General features: G+C 49.6%; 1 protein-coding gene across 1 annotated transcript; it reads right to left on the reverse strand.

The window, feature by feature from the left end:
- Positions 1 to 12954: 12954 nt before the first annotated feature.
- SOX14 (SRY-box transcription factor 14) lies at positions 12955 to 13677 on the reverse strand. Its single transcript, XM_067737216.1, has one exon. The coding sequence runs from the start codon at positions 13675 to 13677 to the stop codon at positions 12955 to 12957; it is 723 nt and encodes a 240-aa protein (XP_067593317.1).
- Between the last annotated feature and the right edge of the window lie 229 nt (positions 13678 to 13906).

Consider the following 13906-nt stretch of genomic DNA (forward strand, 5'->3'; position numbering starts at 1 on the left):
TAAAATTATCACATCTTGCCCACAGGTTTCTGCCCTTCAGTTCTCCAAGGACTCCCTCCTTCATACATTCATTTGTTTAATATGACTTGTTAGGAATCATCTGTATGCCAACCAGGGAGGCGATTCTAAAACTAGAAAAGCCGGGTGGGGTGGGGTGGGGGGGGATGAACAGACATATATACACTACTGTGTATAAAACAGATAACTAATGAGAACCTACTGTATAACACAGGGAACTCTACTCAATGCTCTGTGGTGACCTAAATGGGAAGGAGATCTAAAAAAGAGGGGATATATATATATACGTATAACTGATTCACTTTGCTGTACAGCAGAAACTAACACAACATTGTAAAGCAACTATACTCCCAATAAAAATTAATTAAAAAAAAAAAGATAAATAAGGGACTTCCCTGGCGGTCCAGGTGTTAAGACTTTGCCTTCCAATGCAGGGGGTGCAGGTTCGATTCCTGGTTGGGGAGCTCAGATCCCACATGCCTTGTGGCCAAAAAACCAAGACATAAAACAGAAGCAATGTTGTAACAAATTCAATAAAGACTTTATAAAAAAAGATAAATAAGTACTAGGGATGTAATGTACAACATAATAAATATAATTATCACTGCTATACATTATGTATGAAAGTTAAGAAAGTAAATCCTGAGTTCTTATCACAAGGAAAAAAACCTTTCTTTTCTATTTCTTTAATGTTGTATCTATATGAGATGTTGGCTGTTTAACAGACCTATTGTGATAATCATTAAAAAAATAAAACCAGAGAAGGAAGGAGTAAATAAGCATGTTTCTGAACAGTTCTGTAACGTTGTGTCCAAAGGAGGGACTGGGCAACTAAGAGGCTTTGGAATGTCTCCATATTGTCTTAAACAGAAATATTATGATAAGTAACTTTTTGTTTATGGCATGCTTTGATCTTCCTACAAAGATGTGACAAATGCAAACTATTCTTAGCAAGAAAATGCAAAACCGTTTGGTATACCACGATTGATATGCAAGAGCTCAGTACAGGATGAACAAGCAAAAAACAGTGTTCCCACCTTAAGGCAAAGACACAGAGGCTGGGCAGATTGAAAGAATCTGGCTGAGGAATTCAGGGGCCCGAGAAGGTAACCAACACACTATACCTTTACTTGCTAAGCTCCCTGGCACAGGAGGGCCCTCTGATGTGAACATCATGAAATGAGTCTAGAAGGGACTGGGGACTCGACTGGTGGGCTCTGCAGGAAATCTGCCTGAGCCTATGCCCCTCCAAATCTTTGACGATTTGGGATTAGCTTGGTGATGTCCTGGTCCCTGGCTGTGTGTGTGTCGGCGAAACTTAGAAGCAGCTAGTGAGACTTGGACCCAAAAAGCTGAAGCAGTGTGAGCCCAGCCAGTAAGAGGGCTCCATCCATGGTGACAGGAGATACTGATTCATTCCAATTCTGCATATTCTTCTCATCCACCTGAGAAAGGGAAAGCTTTGCAGCTCCTTCACCTTACCCCAAAACTCTACATTTTCTCCTCTTCCTTGGTCTCAACCTCAGCCCTGAATTCCATGGGTCCTCAGCGGCTCCCTTTAACCACCTCCAGTGAGCCCTCGATTTTATAGATAGTAGTGGGCAGACAGTGAGCATTGGTATAGCAGTTTCATCGTGAGAGCCATAAGCCCTTGGGTGAGTTACTGAATGTCTCTGAGCCTCAGTTTCCTCCTGTGAGAAGCAGGGGTAATAGCAGTACCTACCTCCTGGTGCTTTAGGGAGAATTCAACAACATGGAGTGTCTAAGACACCTCACGTGCTTCTTTGCACAGAGCGCTTAATTAACATCCATCTAATAAATGACTGTGGTTCTCTCTTATTGCAAACAGAGTACATCTCCCCAGGGAAGATGAAGACAGAGCTTCAGAGTGCTGGAAAGAAATACAATCAATTAAAACATATCCCTAAAACACATTTTACTGAAAGAGAAAAAATAATCTCTTTTAATTCACTAGCTGAGATGGTACCTAAACAGTCAACAATGTTGGCTTTTCTCTCAGTCACTGATTTCAAGAGATAAAAATCTCACCCATTTGAATCCAATGGACTGTCTTACCCACCAATCCAGGCACAGTCAATGCCCCTTGGAGTAAAACACAACTTTTGTGACTTCTTTTTCTGCATCTAAGCCAGGGAATTCAGTAAATGAATGGTCTGAGGCTTGGTGCTCAGACTTTGGCATCCACGCGAGGCAGCAGCTCCACTGGACTCTGGGAGTCTTCCAGGCTTGTCTGATCGTACTCCATGGTTTGTGTCTTTCAGTACCATGGATTTCTCCTAGTAAGACAGTCAGAACTTTTGATGCTCTCCTCCAGCACTGAGGGAAAGAGTATACAAGTGAATTGATACCATCAGTAGGGGACCAAAGCCCCATTATTAGGACTTTCATGATTCACTGGCAGTGGCCTGGCACTCCATCATTCCTTTCCCACCCCGTTTTATTGACAGTGGTGTGGAACCTTCACATAAGGGCTCTGGGTCCATTCAGGAAACTAAGGAATTTGAACCATAGGGGTTGACAAATACATTCATGAATCAAGGTCATTCCCCCCTTATTAACTAAGGAATGCTGTTTTGACATCTAACTGAAACCCAGAGGTGGCCAGATGATAGAAATGAATACAAATCCCTTTTGGTCTCAGTGCAAAGAATTTTGTTTTTTTCTTTCTGAATTTATCCTACTTTTGAGCCCTCCCCAAATAAGAAGAGTGAAATCAAAATGGTAATTTCCTTTTTGGGAATAGTTTGTCATGAATCAAATTTACCTGTTTTCCTCCAGATTGTCTCGTAAGGGGGTGAGGGCTCCTTCTCTCAGTGGGTTTGATGACTCAGATGCACATCCCATTGCACAATGGTGGACAGTGGAGATAATCTAATTTCTCTTCCCATTAAAAGAAAAAAAGGAAGGCAAGAATAAAATGTCGCTGTAGAATGTCCTCTGAGAGTTGGCACGGGAGAGCAAGAGGCTGCCACCAAAGAGGCAGGCAGTCTTGGTGTGCCACAGGAGCTCCAGAAGAGGCCATCTGCAGAAGGATGGGGCTGAGACAGAGAGAGACTGAATCGCAGGCATGGCTTCATATTTGCTGAGGTAATTTCTCTTCCTAAACTAAGAAATCCAAAACCACTTCCGTGATCCCTCATTTTGCCTGTTTATTATAAAATGTGTTTTCAAGAAATGTCGGAGCAACTTCAACCATCGGCAAAGGGAGCAAAGGTTGTTAATTTGACAGCAGATTGGCCTCCTATCTGATGCCAACCCTCTCTACCTAACAAGTTGGCTGTGAAGGCTGCTACAGTAAGTTGTGTGATACACTTTGAATTTCACCAGGCCAGTGGTAACAAGGCAGGTCTGAACCCCAGGTGACAGCTGAAGATGCCACAGCATCAGATAGGGAGCCATTTGTATTTACACCTTGTTTGTGCTTACTTTAACTCAGTGTGTAACTTATTTATACACATATGTAAATGGCTTATTGTAAACCAAGAGTATATTTGGACAGAGAAGAGTTCAGCTTACCTGTTCTATAGATGACTTCAAGTTTTTCTTGTCAGTTTCCTTCTCAAAGAGAATTCAAAGCAAATGGAGACTTCTTATTAGGTATAAGTATCACAAACAGTCCAGAGAACCCAGGATGTAAAGACAATGGTAAGGAGAACATTTTAAATGTCTTAAAGGTGTCGTCTCATCCGGCTGACTTATAAGCACTCACTTCAAATGAGTCTATGGAGTTTGAGGTGAGAAATATACACAAAACATTTCAACTTCTGGCCAGGCTGTTACTCCTTTTGCCACATATTCAGTTTGCTTGATTAAAAATTAGATGGGAAAGTAAATGCATTACCACAGCATAAGGATGTGGCACTGGGAAGAAACCGACATTATGAAAAATGATGCTGGTAATTTATGAAGACCTAGGAAGGAAATTTCTGATCTGACAGCAGTGTTCACATTTTAAAAGGAAAACTAAACACGAGCAGGAAGAGGAAGGGGAGGGGAAGGAATGAGAAAGGAAAAAACAAAAAAGAATGGAAGAATTAGTCTTCCGTGTAGAGGAACTTCCTCCTGTGGGAATGCATTTACTGTTTTCCTTAGTTGTGAAAACCATCATCAGATGTTGACGGTTGGTCTTGTCCTTGCTTAGGTCTGTAGATCTCCAGTCATCCATTTGGGAGACATTAAAACGGTGGGTGTGGGACTTCCCTGGTGGTGCAGTGGTTAAGAATCCGCCTGCCAATGCAGGGGACACGGGTTCAAGCCCTGGTCCGGGAAGATCCCACATGCCGTGGAGCAACTAAGCCCGTGAGCCACAACTACTGAGCCTGTACTCTAGAGCTCACGAGCCACAACTACTGAAGCCTGTGCGCCTAGAGCCCGTGCTCTGCACCAAGAGAAGCCACCACAGTGAGAAGCTCGTGCACAGCAACAAAGACTCAGCACAGCCAAAAAATAATAAATAAATAAATACATTAAAAACAAAAACAGGGGGTGATACTATATTACCCCTTTATTTGGGTGAAAAGTGTCTGTCATCATCTTTTATTTCAAGAAAAGTAAAACCTATTCTTAAGTAATCTTCTCCTCCACTTGGAAGCCCCCAAATAACAGCACCTCTCATTTCTTTCTTGATATATGCAAATTTTGCTACACAATTATTTAGACCTGGCAACTTTTAACACAAGAGTTGATGCTGCTGCTTCATCAAGGTATGCCTTGATGAAGCAGGAAATCCTCAGGGAAATGTGAACTTGTTCATACCCATAGTAGCTCTTTTAATAAAACAATGCATTACTGACCCAACATCTGACTCTACATAAGGATTCATCCTTTGGTACATTTCTATGTTATATAAAGGTTTTCAACTGGTAAACGTCTTTCTATTGCATGCATATGTTATGGAAAAATAATTGCATATCCTCTGCATACAGTCTTTCAGGCTCAAACTGCAGCAAGAATGAAAGGTGACTATGGTTAAAATTTTGCCCTGAAATCATAATGTTAAATTGTCAGCGATATTTAAAAACAACAACAAAACCTTCTCTCTTTACCTATCTTTACCTACTTCATCTCACTCTCACATTATTTTAAAAAAAGGAAACTTCATTGCATATTCTAGAAAAGTATATTGGTGGGGCAAGATTTAACAGAGCCAGAGAAAATGTGCAAGGAGTGAGAAAGTGAATTGATGGATGGATGGTTAAATGAATATAAATGAACTGACACCTTTACAGGAAAATAACATTTCTTTTCTTTTTTTATTCTATAGATCAGTGGGTTTTGTATCTGTAATTCTTTCATATCAGCAAAGAGGAAATAAACTCTCATGTAAATCATTTCCCCCCCATCTGGAGCATATTAAAACCATGCCTTTTTTTTTTTTCTTTTAAGCAGACTCTTTTTTCCCTATTTGCTTATCAGTTCATCCACCATTACATTTTAAATGAAATTGCGAGACCCGTGTCCCTCCCCCAAATTTCAGCCTGATGTAGGAAGGTGGGAAGCAGACTTTTCTTGCTTTAGAATAGTGACCTAGATTCAATTACAGATAGACTCAGAAGAGAGAAGTGACACCTCACAATTTTCTTAGAAGTCTTGAAAAAATTAGAAATCCCAAAACAATACTTAATGGAAAAGAATCTGTTTATTTCCCCCATTCTACCGGCTTAACTTTTTCTCTGCCTTAATTGCATTGCTTTGGTCCATTTAATTGTTTCTGGTGTAACATCACAATAGGTTTCCCCTGGGATATTTAGAATCATAAAAACGGGCATTTCAAGGAAATTTCTGAATTTGGTTTTTGAGAGTGGGTGTCTACATATGGGGTGTGTGTAATCCTGCAAACTGGGCACAAAAAGATGAAAAATAATCGCATTAAAGGTATACTTTTTCCTTATGTTCTTAAAACAAAAAGCAAACAAATTACATTACAAAAGCACACTTCTTGTAATTGCATTGCAGACAAAGCACTGAACGGGGGAAAAAGTCAGGGGCATATATGTTTTACTGTTTCCCCAATTACTGTGAAAAAAAATGTGGTCAAAGAAATAGAAAGAGGGGAGAATCCTGTGATTGTGCTTATTGACTTTTATCACTAAATTAAGCATATAAATGACCTGAACGGGTGGCTTGGTATATTAAATTAAAAAAAGAAGAACAATGATTCTCTCTTCCTTTTCCCTCCCTCTCTGATCTCTGCCTGAAAGGAGTCTCGGAGAGATAAGAAAGATGGGATTCGGTAGCGCTGCTCTGGTCCGTCCTGCTTCTACCGGGGCAGGGAGGCAGTTGCTTTCCACGTAGGATTTCCGTTCCGGGTTCACAAGAAGCGGTCACAAGCCGGGGCACGTTCCCCGCCACCTCCACCGTCCCCCCACCTCCAAACAAACACAGAAGCCAAAATTGGCTGTCCCAAGACCAATGCGGTGGGGAACTTTTGCGGTGCGTGAGCGCAAGGCAGGCGGCTGTGGGCGGGCATGGATACCTCCACCCCCGCCGCGGGGTTGGAGACGCCCAGCGTAGGAAGAGGGCTGAAGTGAGCTCGCGTCTACGCGGGTATCCAAAATGAAAAACCTGCAAACTGCGCAGAAGCCCGGGGTTGAGGTGCAGAAAACAGAGCAGGGGTGTCGCTTGGGTTCTCAAACACCTCGCATGGATGAGTTTTCCTCGAGAGATTATTTCAGATCCTGGAAATAAGGCTCCGCTGGGCGCTGGTCGCGGCATTGGGGATACGGGTGCACGCCCGGCCCTGCGAAAAGGGTCCCCCTGGTCGCGCAGAGGAGCGCAGCAGGCTCCGGGCCCCGGGGGAGCCGGCGGAGGATTGTTTCATTTCAAAGTGAAAATCTGCAGGCTTTGGGAAACGATATTCAAAAAAGTATATCATCTCCATATGCCGCTCAATGGAGGATCCTCATAATTTACAGCGGCAGATAAGGCTAGAGGGTGTAATAAAAAATCTGAAGCCCTCCCCTCCCCCTCGCCGCCTCCCCGGAATTGCACCTTGGGCAGCGGAGCAGAATCCGGAATGTGAACTTCTCCCGACATATGTTTCCCGCAGATAAGTAAACAATCTGGACGTGAAATGGAAATGGTAATTAATGCAGTAATGCTGTTACACATCGAGTGTGCAAATCCCATTGACTCGCCGCGTCACGGGGGGTGCCGGGCGAACGGGGACTAGAGGCGTGTGCCTCGGCCACAGGCTCCCTCCCTCTCCTCTCTCCTCCCTCGGTCCCCGGGCCGGGCGCCGGGAGAGCCCGCGGGGGTTTGGTCCGGCTGCAGGAAGTAGGGAGCCGCTAAGCGGCTCTCGGGACTCAAGGCTCTCCGCCCTCCGCCAGCTAGGGGGATACGCCGTGCCACCTCTCCCGCGGCACCCAGAGCGCGCCTCATACCCACCTCCCTTCCTTCTCACCGCCTCTCTAGCGCCGACAGAACCTCGGGACTCCGAGCTGCGGCCGGGCCCTGAAGCGCTCCGGAGAGGCAGGGAGCGGCAGGCGGTGCCTGGGGGCCGAAGGAGGACCTGCGCCCTAGTGCGGTGTATCGTCCCGCACGCACCCGTCGGGTCTAGTGTTGCGTCTGCTCCCAGCTCCAAGGCCGAATGCGGTCCAGCCGACACTCAAGAGTTTTCTGAAGTCCCTTCCGCGCCTGCCCCGAAGGCAGGGATCCCGAATGAATTGCTTCTTTTCCCAACCCAAGAGTGAAAAAGTTTGGAAATGGCCACTGACTGCCAGAGTAGCGCAACTCCTTACTTTGCAGCAAAGAGGAAACCCGTGGACTCCTTTCGGTCTCTATCCGGCCAAGGCACCCGCTCCCTTCCCCAACTCGGAGCAAACTCTTCGGGCATTTTGGGGGTCGGAGAGGATGACCAGAGCAGAGATTCGAGCGAAGAGGACGGAGAACCTAGGGAGGTTGCCCAAGAACGTCCGGGGCCCGGGGCCCTTCCCGCTTCCGAGAGCACAAGTCCCACACCCGGGCCCCGGGGACCGACCAGGAGTCCACGGGAGATGGCTCCTCTGGACGCAGGGCCGGGGTCTGGACGAGGAGGGGCTGCCGAAGCACCCTCTTTTCTATTTCAGTCCCCTCCCAGTGCCAGGGCGGACACTACCAAGCTTCGGGCTCCAAGCGCGCACAGAGCCTGGGTTAGGACGGCGGCGACCACTAGTCTCTGGTTCGGTGTGGGGGCCCTAGGATTTCTAGCGGCCCACACCCGCCCCCATCTTTACTATTTCTTAATTACTCTGTAGCGGCCCTGCGCCAGCGCTTCTGGTTCCAGGACAAGGCTCATCCCAGTAGCTCCACGAAAGAAACCAGCCCAAGTAGCGCTCCGGCACCTGGGTCTGCGAGGTCTCCGAGGCCAGGGCCGGGCCAGAGGCTAGAAGCGCGTGGCCCTCGGCCGAGGCGGGAAGCACCCGCCCCGGCATCTCCTGAACCCCAATCTAATGGGCCCCTTTTGCCTCTGTTCCTCTCTAACACTCATACACAGGTACAATGCGCTCAGTAAATAAAGATGCGTTCTCAACACGAATCTCGTGAGTTACATGATATTCAAATTCAAATGACTTGAAATTCATTGTCCGCTTGAACAATGGTGACAAGGCCTGAGCTGGGAAAGAGCCGAAAACAACGAGTCGAGTCCTCAAGGGCAGTCCTTGGCGCCACGGCTAGCCAAGTTTTCCCGGCCCTGGCAGTCTCGGATCTCTCCAGAGAAGCTGCCCGCGCTGGAGAGGTTTCCCTAGATGGTGTGATGTAATGAAAGTCCTCTAGGCCCCACCCTGTCTGAAATATCACCCCACTTTAGATGATTGGAGAGATTCCTGGAGGTTATCTAGATCCTGCTTTAAAATGCAAATGTTAAGGGGGGGGGGTGGTCTCAGAAGTCAGCCACTCACACTTCAGTCTGATTTACTCTAAGTAGCTGGTCTTTCCCATCAATGAAGTTAGCAGTTCTAAGGAAATTGATATTTAAATGAGAAAACTAGGAAACTGGAAGGAAATCAAAGGTGTTTGGAGTCAGATCCAAAACTGGGGAAGTGCAAGAAAGGCTGCAGAGGCTCTCCAGGAGAGGCCAGGAGCAGAAGGGGGCCAACAATCCCACATCTCCCAGAAGAATGTGGCCAGTGTGCCCTTGAGCCAAAAGGCTGCCGAGGTTTAAGTAAGAAAACCTACAATTCAAACTCTGCCCCTGCCGTGCCAGCGCCGCTCGCTGCCATCCCGAGCAGCGTGTTGGCCAGGTCTCCTTGGTCCTAGGAAACACCCAGTAGAGGAAGGGCGGGGGCGAGCGCGGCTTGCTTTTGGGTCAATTTTTTTTTTTTTTTTTTTTTTTGGTTGTTGTTCCCTGGAAGCAATCGCACCCGCTGGCGAGAGGTCGGGGCCTGCCCTGGAGCCCCTGCTCGAGGGAGGCCCAGGTTGAGGGCAGGAGATGTCCCGGACTCCCGGGCCGAGGGACGCGCGCCAAGCGCAGAGAGGTCCACGGAGTCGCCTCCTGCAGGGTCTCGGGCGCCCCGCGCGCCGAGGGAGCTCGCTTTCTCCCGACCACGCAGTCTGGCCAAAGGAACTCTTGGTTGCTCTTTGCTGCGCGTCGCGCGCCGGGGAGAAGCATCTCTCCTCGACTCTGGGCGGGCGGGGCGCTGTTCTCCCTACAGGTTTGCTTTAATGATTTTCTTGAAAGAAAGAGACAGTTGTGAGCAAACAGGTTTGACAGGGACTGCTCCCCACCGCCCCCCCCCCCAACCCCAGGGGATTTCTTTTTGTCTGCGCCTGACTTCAAAGTCGTAATCGGCCCCTGTCAGCGGCGTGACGGGGAGGATTTGGGCTGTTTGTTGGGGCGAGTCCCGGCTGCGCACCTCGGCGGAGGCTCTGCGGCCCGCGGGGCGCGGGAGGCAAGGCTCAGGCAGGTCCCTGCGGGGGCCGAAGCTGGGGCCGGGCCTAAGGAGCGCAGACAGCTGCACAAGCCCGGCTGCCAGGTACGGAGAAGAGGTGTGATTGGCAGAAGCTGCCCGAGCTAGGTCTGCGGCTTTAAGTCCGGGACCTGCGTCGGGCCCTCTGCTCCCTGCTGGCTGGAAAGAAATCTCAGAGACCCAGCCGCGGCGCACCGGCGCCTTCCAGCCACGGCGCACCCCAGTTTCCTGGAGCTTCGTTCCGAGTCCCCAGGGCCGGGCTTAATCTGGAACCCTGGTTTCAGTTTTCCAACTGCCGCCGCCCGAAGCCTTCCGTACTCGGACCCACTTGGTGCCCCTTTCCAGCCTAACCCCGCCTGGAAGTCTGCTGGGCGCCCGGGTGGGGCCGTGCGCGGGGTTCCTCCTCGGGCTGGGGCACTCTGTGTACCCAGGGCGCTGGTGCGCCGGGCTCTGCGGGGAGACACCCAGACCCCTGTAAGCTTCGTCTTAAGAGATGTTAAGGGACACTGAGCTATGAGGGAGATCAGAGCGGTTGACAGGACTGTCAGCTGGGGTTATATCAGACAGCGAAACCGCGAAGCCTCCACCCTGGGCCTCCTGGGCTTCCTAGGGGGCGGGAGGAGGGACTTTCCCTAAGCGCCCGGAGCCCCCAGACCGGACGACCACCAGAGGCAAGTCACTTCCTAATTGTTTCGATTGGTAAGAGGGTTTTGTGATGCTAAGTAAGCGTGGCGCAGCCCGCCCGGCCTCCCCCCACGAGTCCCCCAGCCCGCCTTTGTTTACCTTCGCCTGATCGCTCATTTATTTATCTATCTATTATTTATAGGCGTCCTCTCCTATTCAGCGCCCGTGTATGTTAATTGTGTTATACCATTTAATTCTAACATCGGTCTCCAAAGAGCTCTTAATGAGAAAAGCATATACAACACGGATCACTTTGCTATTCAGCTCAGCCAGATGGACAACTGCTAACTTTTTTTTTTTTTAATAATGAAAATCCCCCTTTGACAAAGGGGCTCGGATGAATAGGCTCCAAATAACACCTCAAACACTTCTAATTGTTTTGCGGACAATATGCTAATCCGTGGTTTTCGGCTTTGGTGTCTGTTGACCACATTTCCGTGCACTTGCGGCCACCGACTCCTTTGGAAATGGCAGAGGCAAGCGCAAAAATCCCTCAACAGCAGCAGAAGGCAGACCAGCCGCTCGGCTGCCGCCACCCTCACCCAGCACCATATCAAAGCCAGTGAGAAAGGCACCCGACCTACGGAGAAACACGCGTGAGCACGGCTGTGGCGGTGAGAGTGGGGCGGGGAGACAAGCGATGGGGGGCACCCTTCGATTTTGAGAAAAAGTTCCAAAGAGTTGTTCTGAAAGCAATCAAAAGGTCCTTTCTCCCCATGAAAGCCAGAGCAATCTTCAAGCCAACATTCAACCACCGGGGATAAGAAAAAGGCTCTTTTCCTTGTTGGATAAACACAAAGGGCTACGAGTTATTTAATTTTTATGATGTTTTAAGAAACTCCTTGTAGGAGCCGTGTCACCATCGCCTTCATTTTCCCTTTGCACCTGCAGGGTCTTAGTAAAAAGTCTCCCACCGTCCGGAGCGGGGACCTACAGCATTTCTTAGACTTTTATTTTTGAACTTAGAAACCAGTATCAAGCCCCCAATCCCCAGCAGACCCAGCAACAGCATTTTCAAAAACCTTGTTAAAAAAAATATCCATTCCACCGCTCTTCCCCCAGCATTGAACTTAAACACCCACCGCAGGACGAGGTGCTCTGCGGGCAACTGCTTCCCTGTAGGCTCGGCGCTTCTTTCCATTCCTTTGGAGTTTGGTTAAAAAAAAGAAAATGCACTCAGATCTCAGAAGTCTGGGTCGGCCTTTGTCTTAGTTCAATCGCTTCTCGAAGTGGTCTGACCACTTTGTGAAAAACTCAAGGAAGGAGTGATGTCCCAGGAATGGATACCTTTGTCTGGCCTCTAAAGGCAAAAAGTGGATCCCGAGGGGGCAAACGGGACAAACCCTAGACTCTGGGCCCCTCTGCACCTGGCCCACGGGACACCAGGCTCGGCCCATGCAGGCCAGCCGCCAGCCGCCACTGCTGGAGTCACTCTATGTACACTCAGCCTCCCAGAGACCCCGGCCCCCGCGGACCTGGCCTCTCGACTTCAGATTTTATGCACATCAAAGGTTACTTTTTGCAATGACAGATTGTCTTTATTCAAAACGTCTTTGTTCAACAAATGAACAGAGTAAGGAGGTGAAATCCTTCTAGGTACATTTCCAAGACATTGTCAAAACATTTATGACCATTTAGGATGTTTTTATTCTTTTAATTTTTGTTCACTTTCTACTTCCTGACTTCATAACCTGACATTCTGTCTAAAAGTAAACTTAGGTCTCTAGGAGCACTGCTTTATACAAAGTAAATAACCATGTGGGTCCTTTTGTTTTACCTGTAAAGAAGCAAACACTATCATAGCATGATTTTAAATAGAAACGTTTCCCTTTCTGTGGTTTTAAACTTTTAAGCCTTTTCCCCCCACATGAAGAGCAAATGGCACCTAGTTGTGTCTGATGGCAAAACACAGAGACACAGCTAACTCTTTCTTCAGGGTGCAAAAGAAAAAAATATGCATATTCTAGATATAATACCAGGATCTGGGAGTTCTGGAGTCCAAAGCCCATCAGAGGAAAGAGAAGGGGACATAAATAAAGCAAAACTGCCTACTTTTTTGTCCAAAGGGGGTACAGTCGGAGGTTTGTTTTGGGACAGTCGGGGTAGGGGCAGCTGTATAGCTGTCATAACCGTTCGCAAGTTTCTGGCACCTGTCTGCGCCTTGGGTCCGGGAGGATGCCCCTACCATCCCCGTGGAAGAGAGAGAGAGGCAGAGTCTGGGGTAGGGTAGGGGGTGGCAGCAGGACTGACCCCTAGGCATCTGCAGGCCCCGGATAGGCGCAGAGGACGGGGTGCAGACCCCGATTCCAGGCCGCCCTCCAGGTCTGGTAGGCCGGGTTGGGGGTTACATGGCCGTGGCGTGGGCTGACGAATAAGGGTCTATGCCAGTCTTGGTCATGCCCGGGAAGAGGATGTAGGCGACGGGGGGCTGCAGGGTGGAGGCAGACCAGGCGGTACAGTTACAGGGCACCACGTAGCCCGGGTTGGTGGGGGACGGGTGCGTGTGCGTGTGCTGGCTGGGACAGCTGAGGCTGCCGAAAGCGCCGTTCTGGTAGCCCAGGGTGGACGCGTAGGGCAGCGCGCCGGTGGCCAAGGTGTGGGGCACTTCACCCATCTTCTGGATGGCGCTCGAGCTAAACTGCGCGGGGTCCAGCAGGGAGTAGGGCGCCGAGGCGGGCGGCAAGAAGGCCCGGGCTTTCTCGGGCGCGCTCAGGAGGCCGTCGGAGGCCCCCACGGGCAGGCCGGCCGCCTTGAGCGGGTCCGTGTCGCCCAGGTAGGGCAGGGGGAAGACATACCTGTCCTTCTTGAGCAGGTTCTTGGGCTTGCGCCGCGGCCGGTACTTGTAGTCAGGGTGCTCCTTCATGTGCTGGGCGCGTAGCCTCTTGGCCTCGTCAATGTACGGCCGCTTCTCTGCCTCGGACAGAAGCTTCCATTCGGCGCCTAGGCGTTTGCTGATCTCTGAGTTGTGCATCTTGGGGTTTTCCTGGGCCATCTTGCGCCGCTGGCCTCGGGACCATACCATGAAGGCGTTCATGGGTCGCTTGATGTGGTCTGAAGGTTTGGACATGGTCCGGGAGGCTAGGCGGTGGGGGTGGGCAGTGCAGGGGCTCTGCAGGCGAGCCCGGACGCGGTTGTCGGTCTGCCTGTCTGTCCGTCCTGAGCCGGGGCTCTGCGCTCCCCTCGCCTCCGCACCGCAGAGGGGAAGCCAGAGAGAAGCGCTCACCCCGCAAAGTTCAGCTGATCATGCCAGTCTCGGCACCTAGGCAGGCCCCGGGGGGCGAGCGGGGGCAGGAAGG

This window comes from Pseudorca crassidens, chromosome 5 (genome assembly GCF_039906515.1).
Source record: "Pseudorca crassidens isolate mPseCra1 chromosome 5, mPseCra1.hap1, whole genome shotgun sequence".
In the NCBI taxonomy this organism is placed as follows: domain Eukaryota; kingdom Metazoa; phylum Chordata; class Mammalia; order Artiodactyla; family Delphinidae; genus Pseudorca; species Pseudorca crassidens.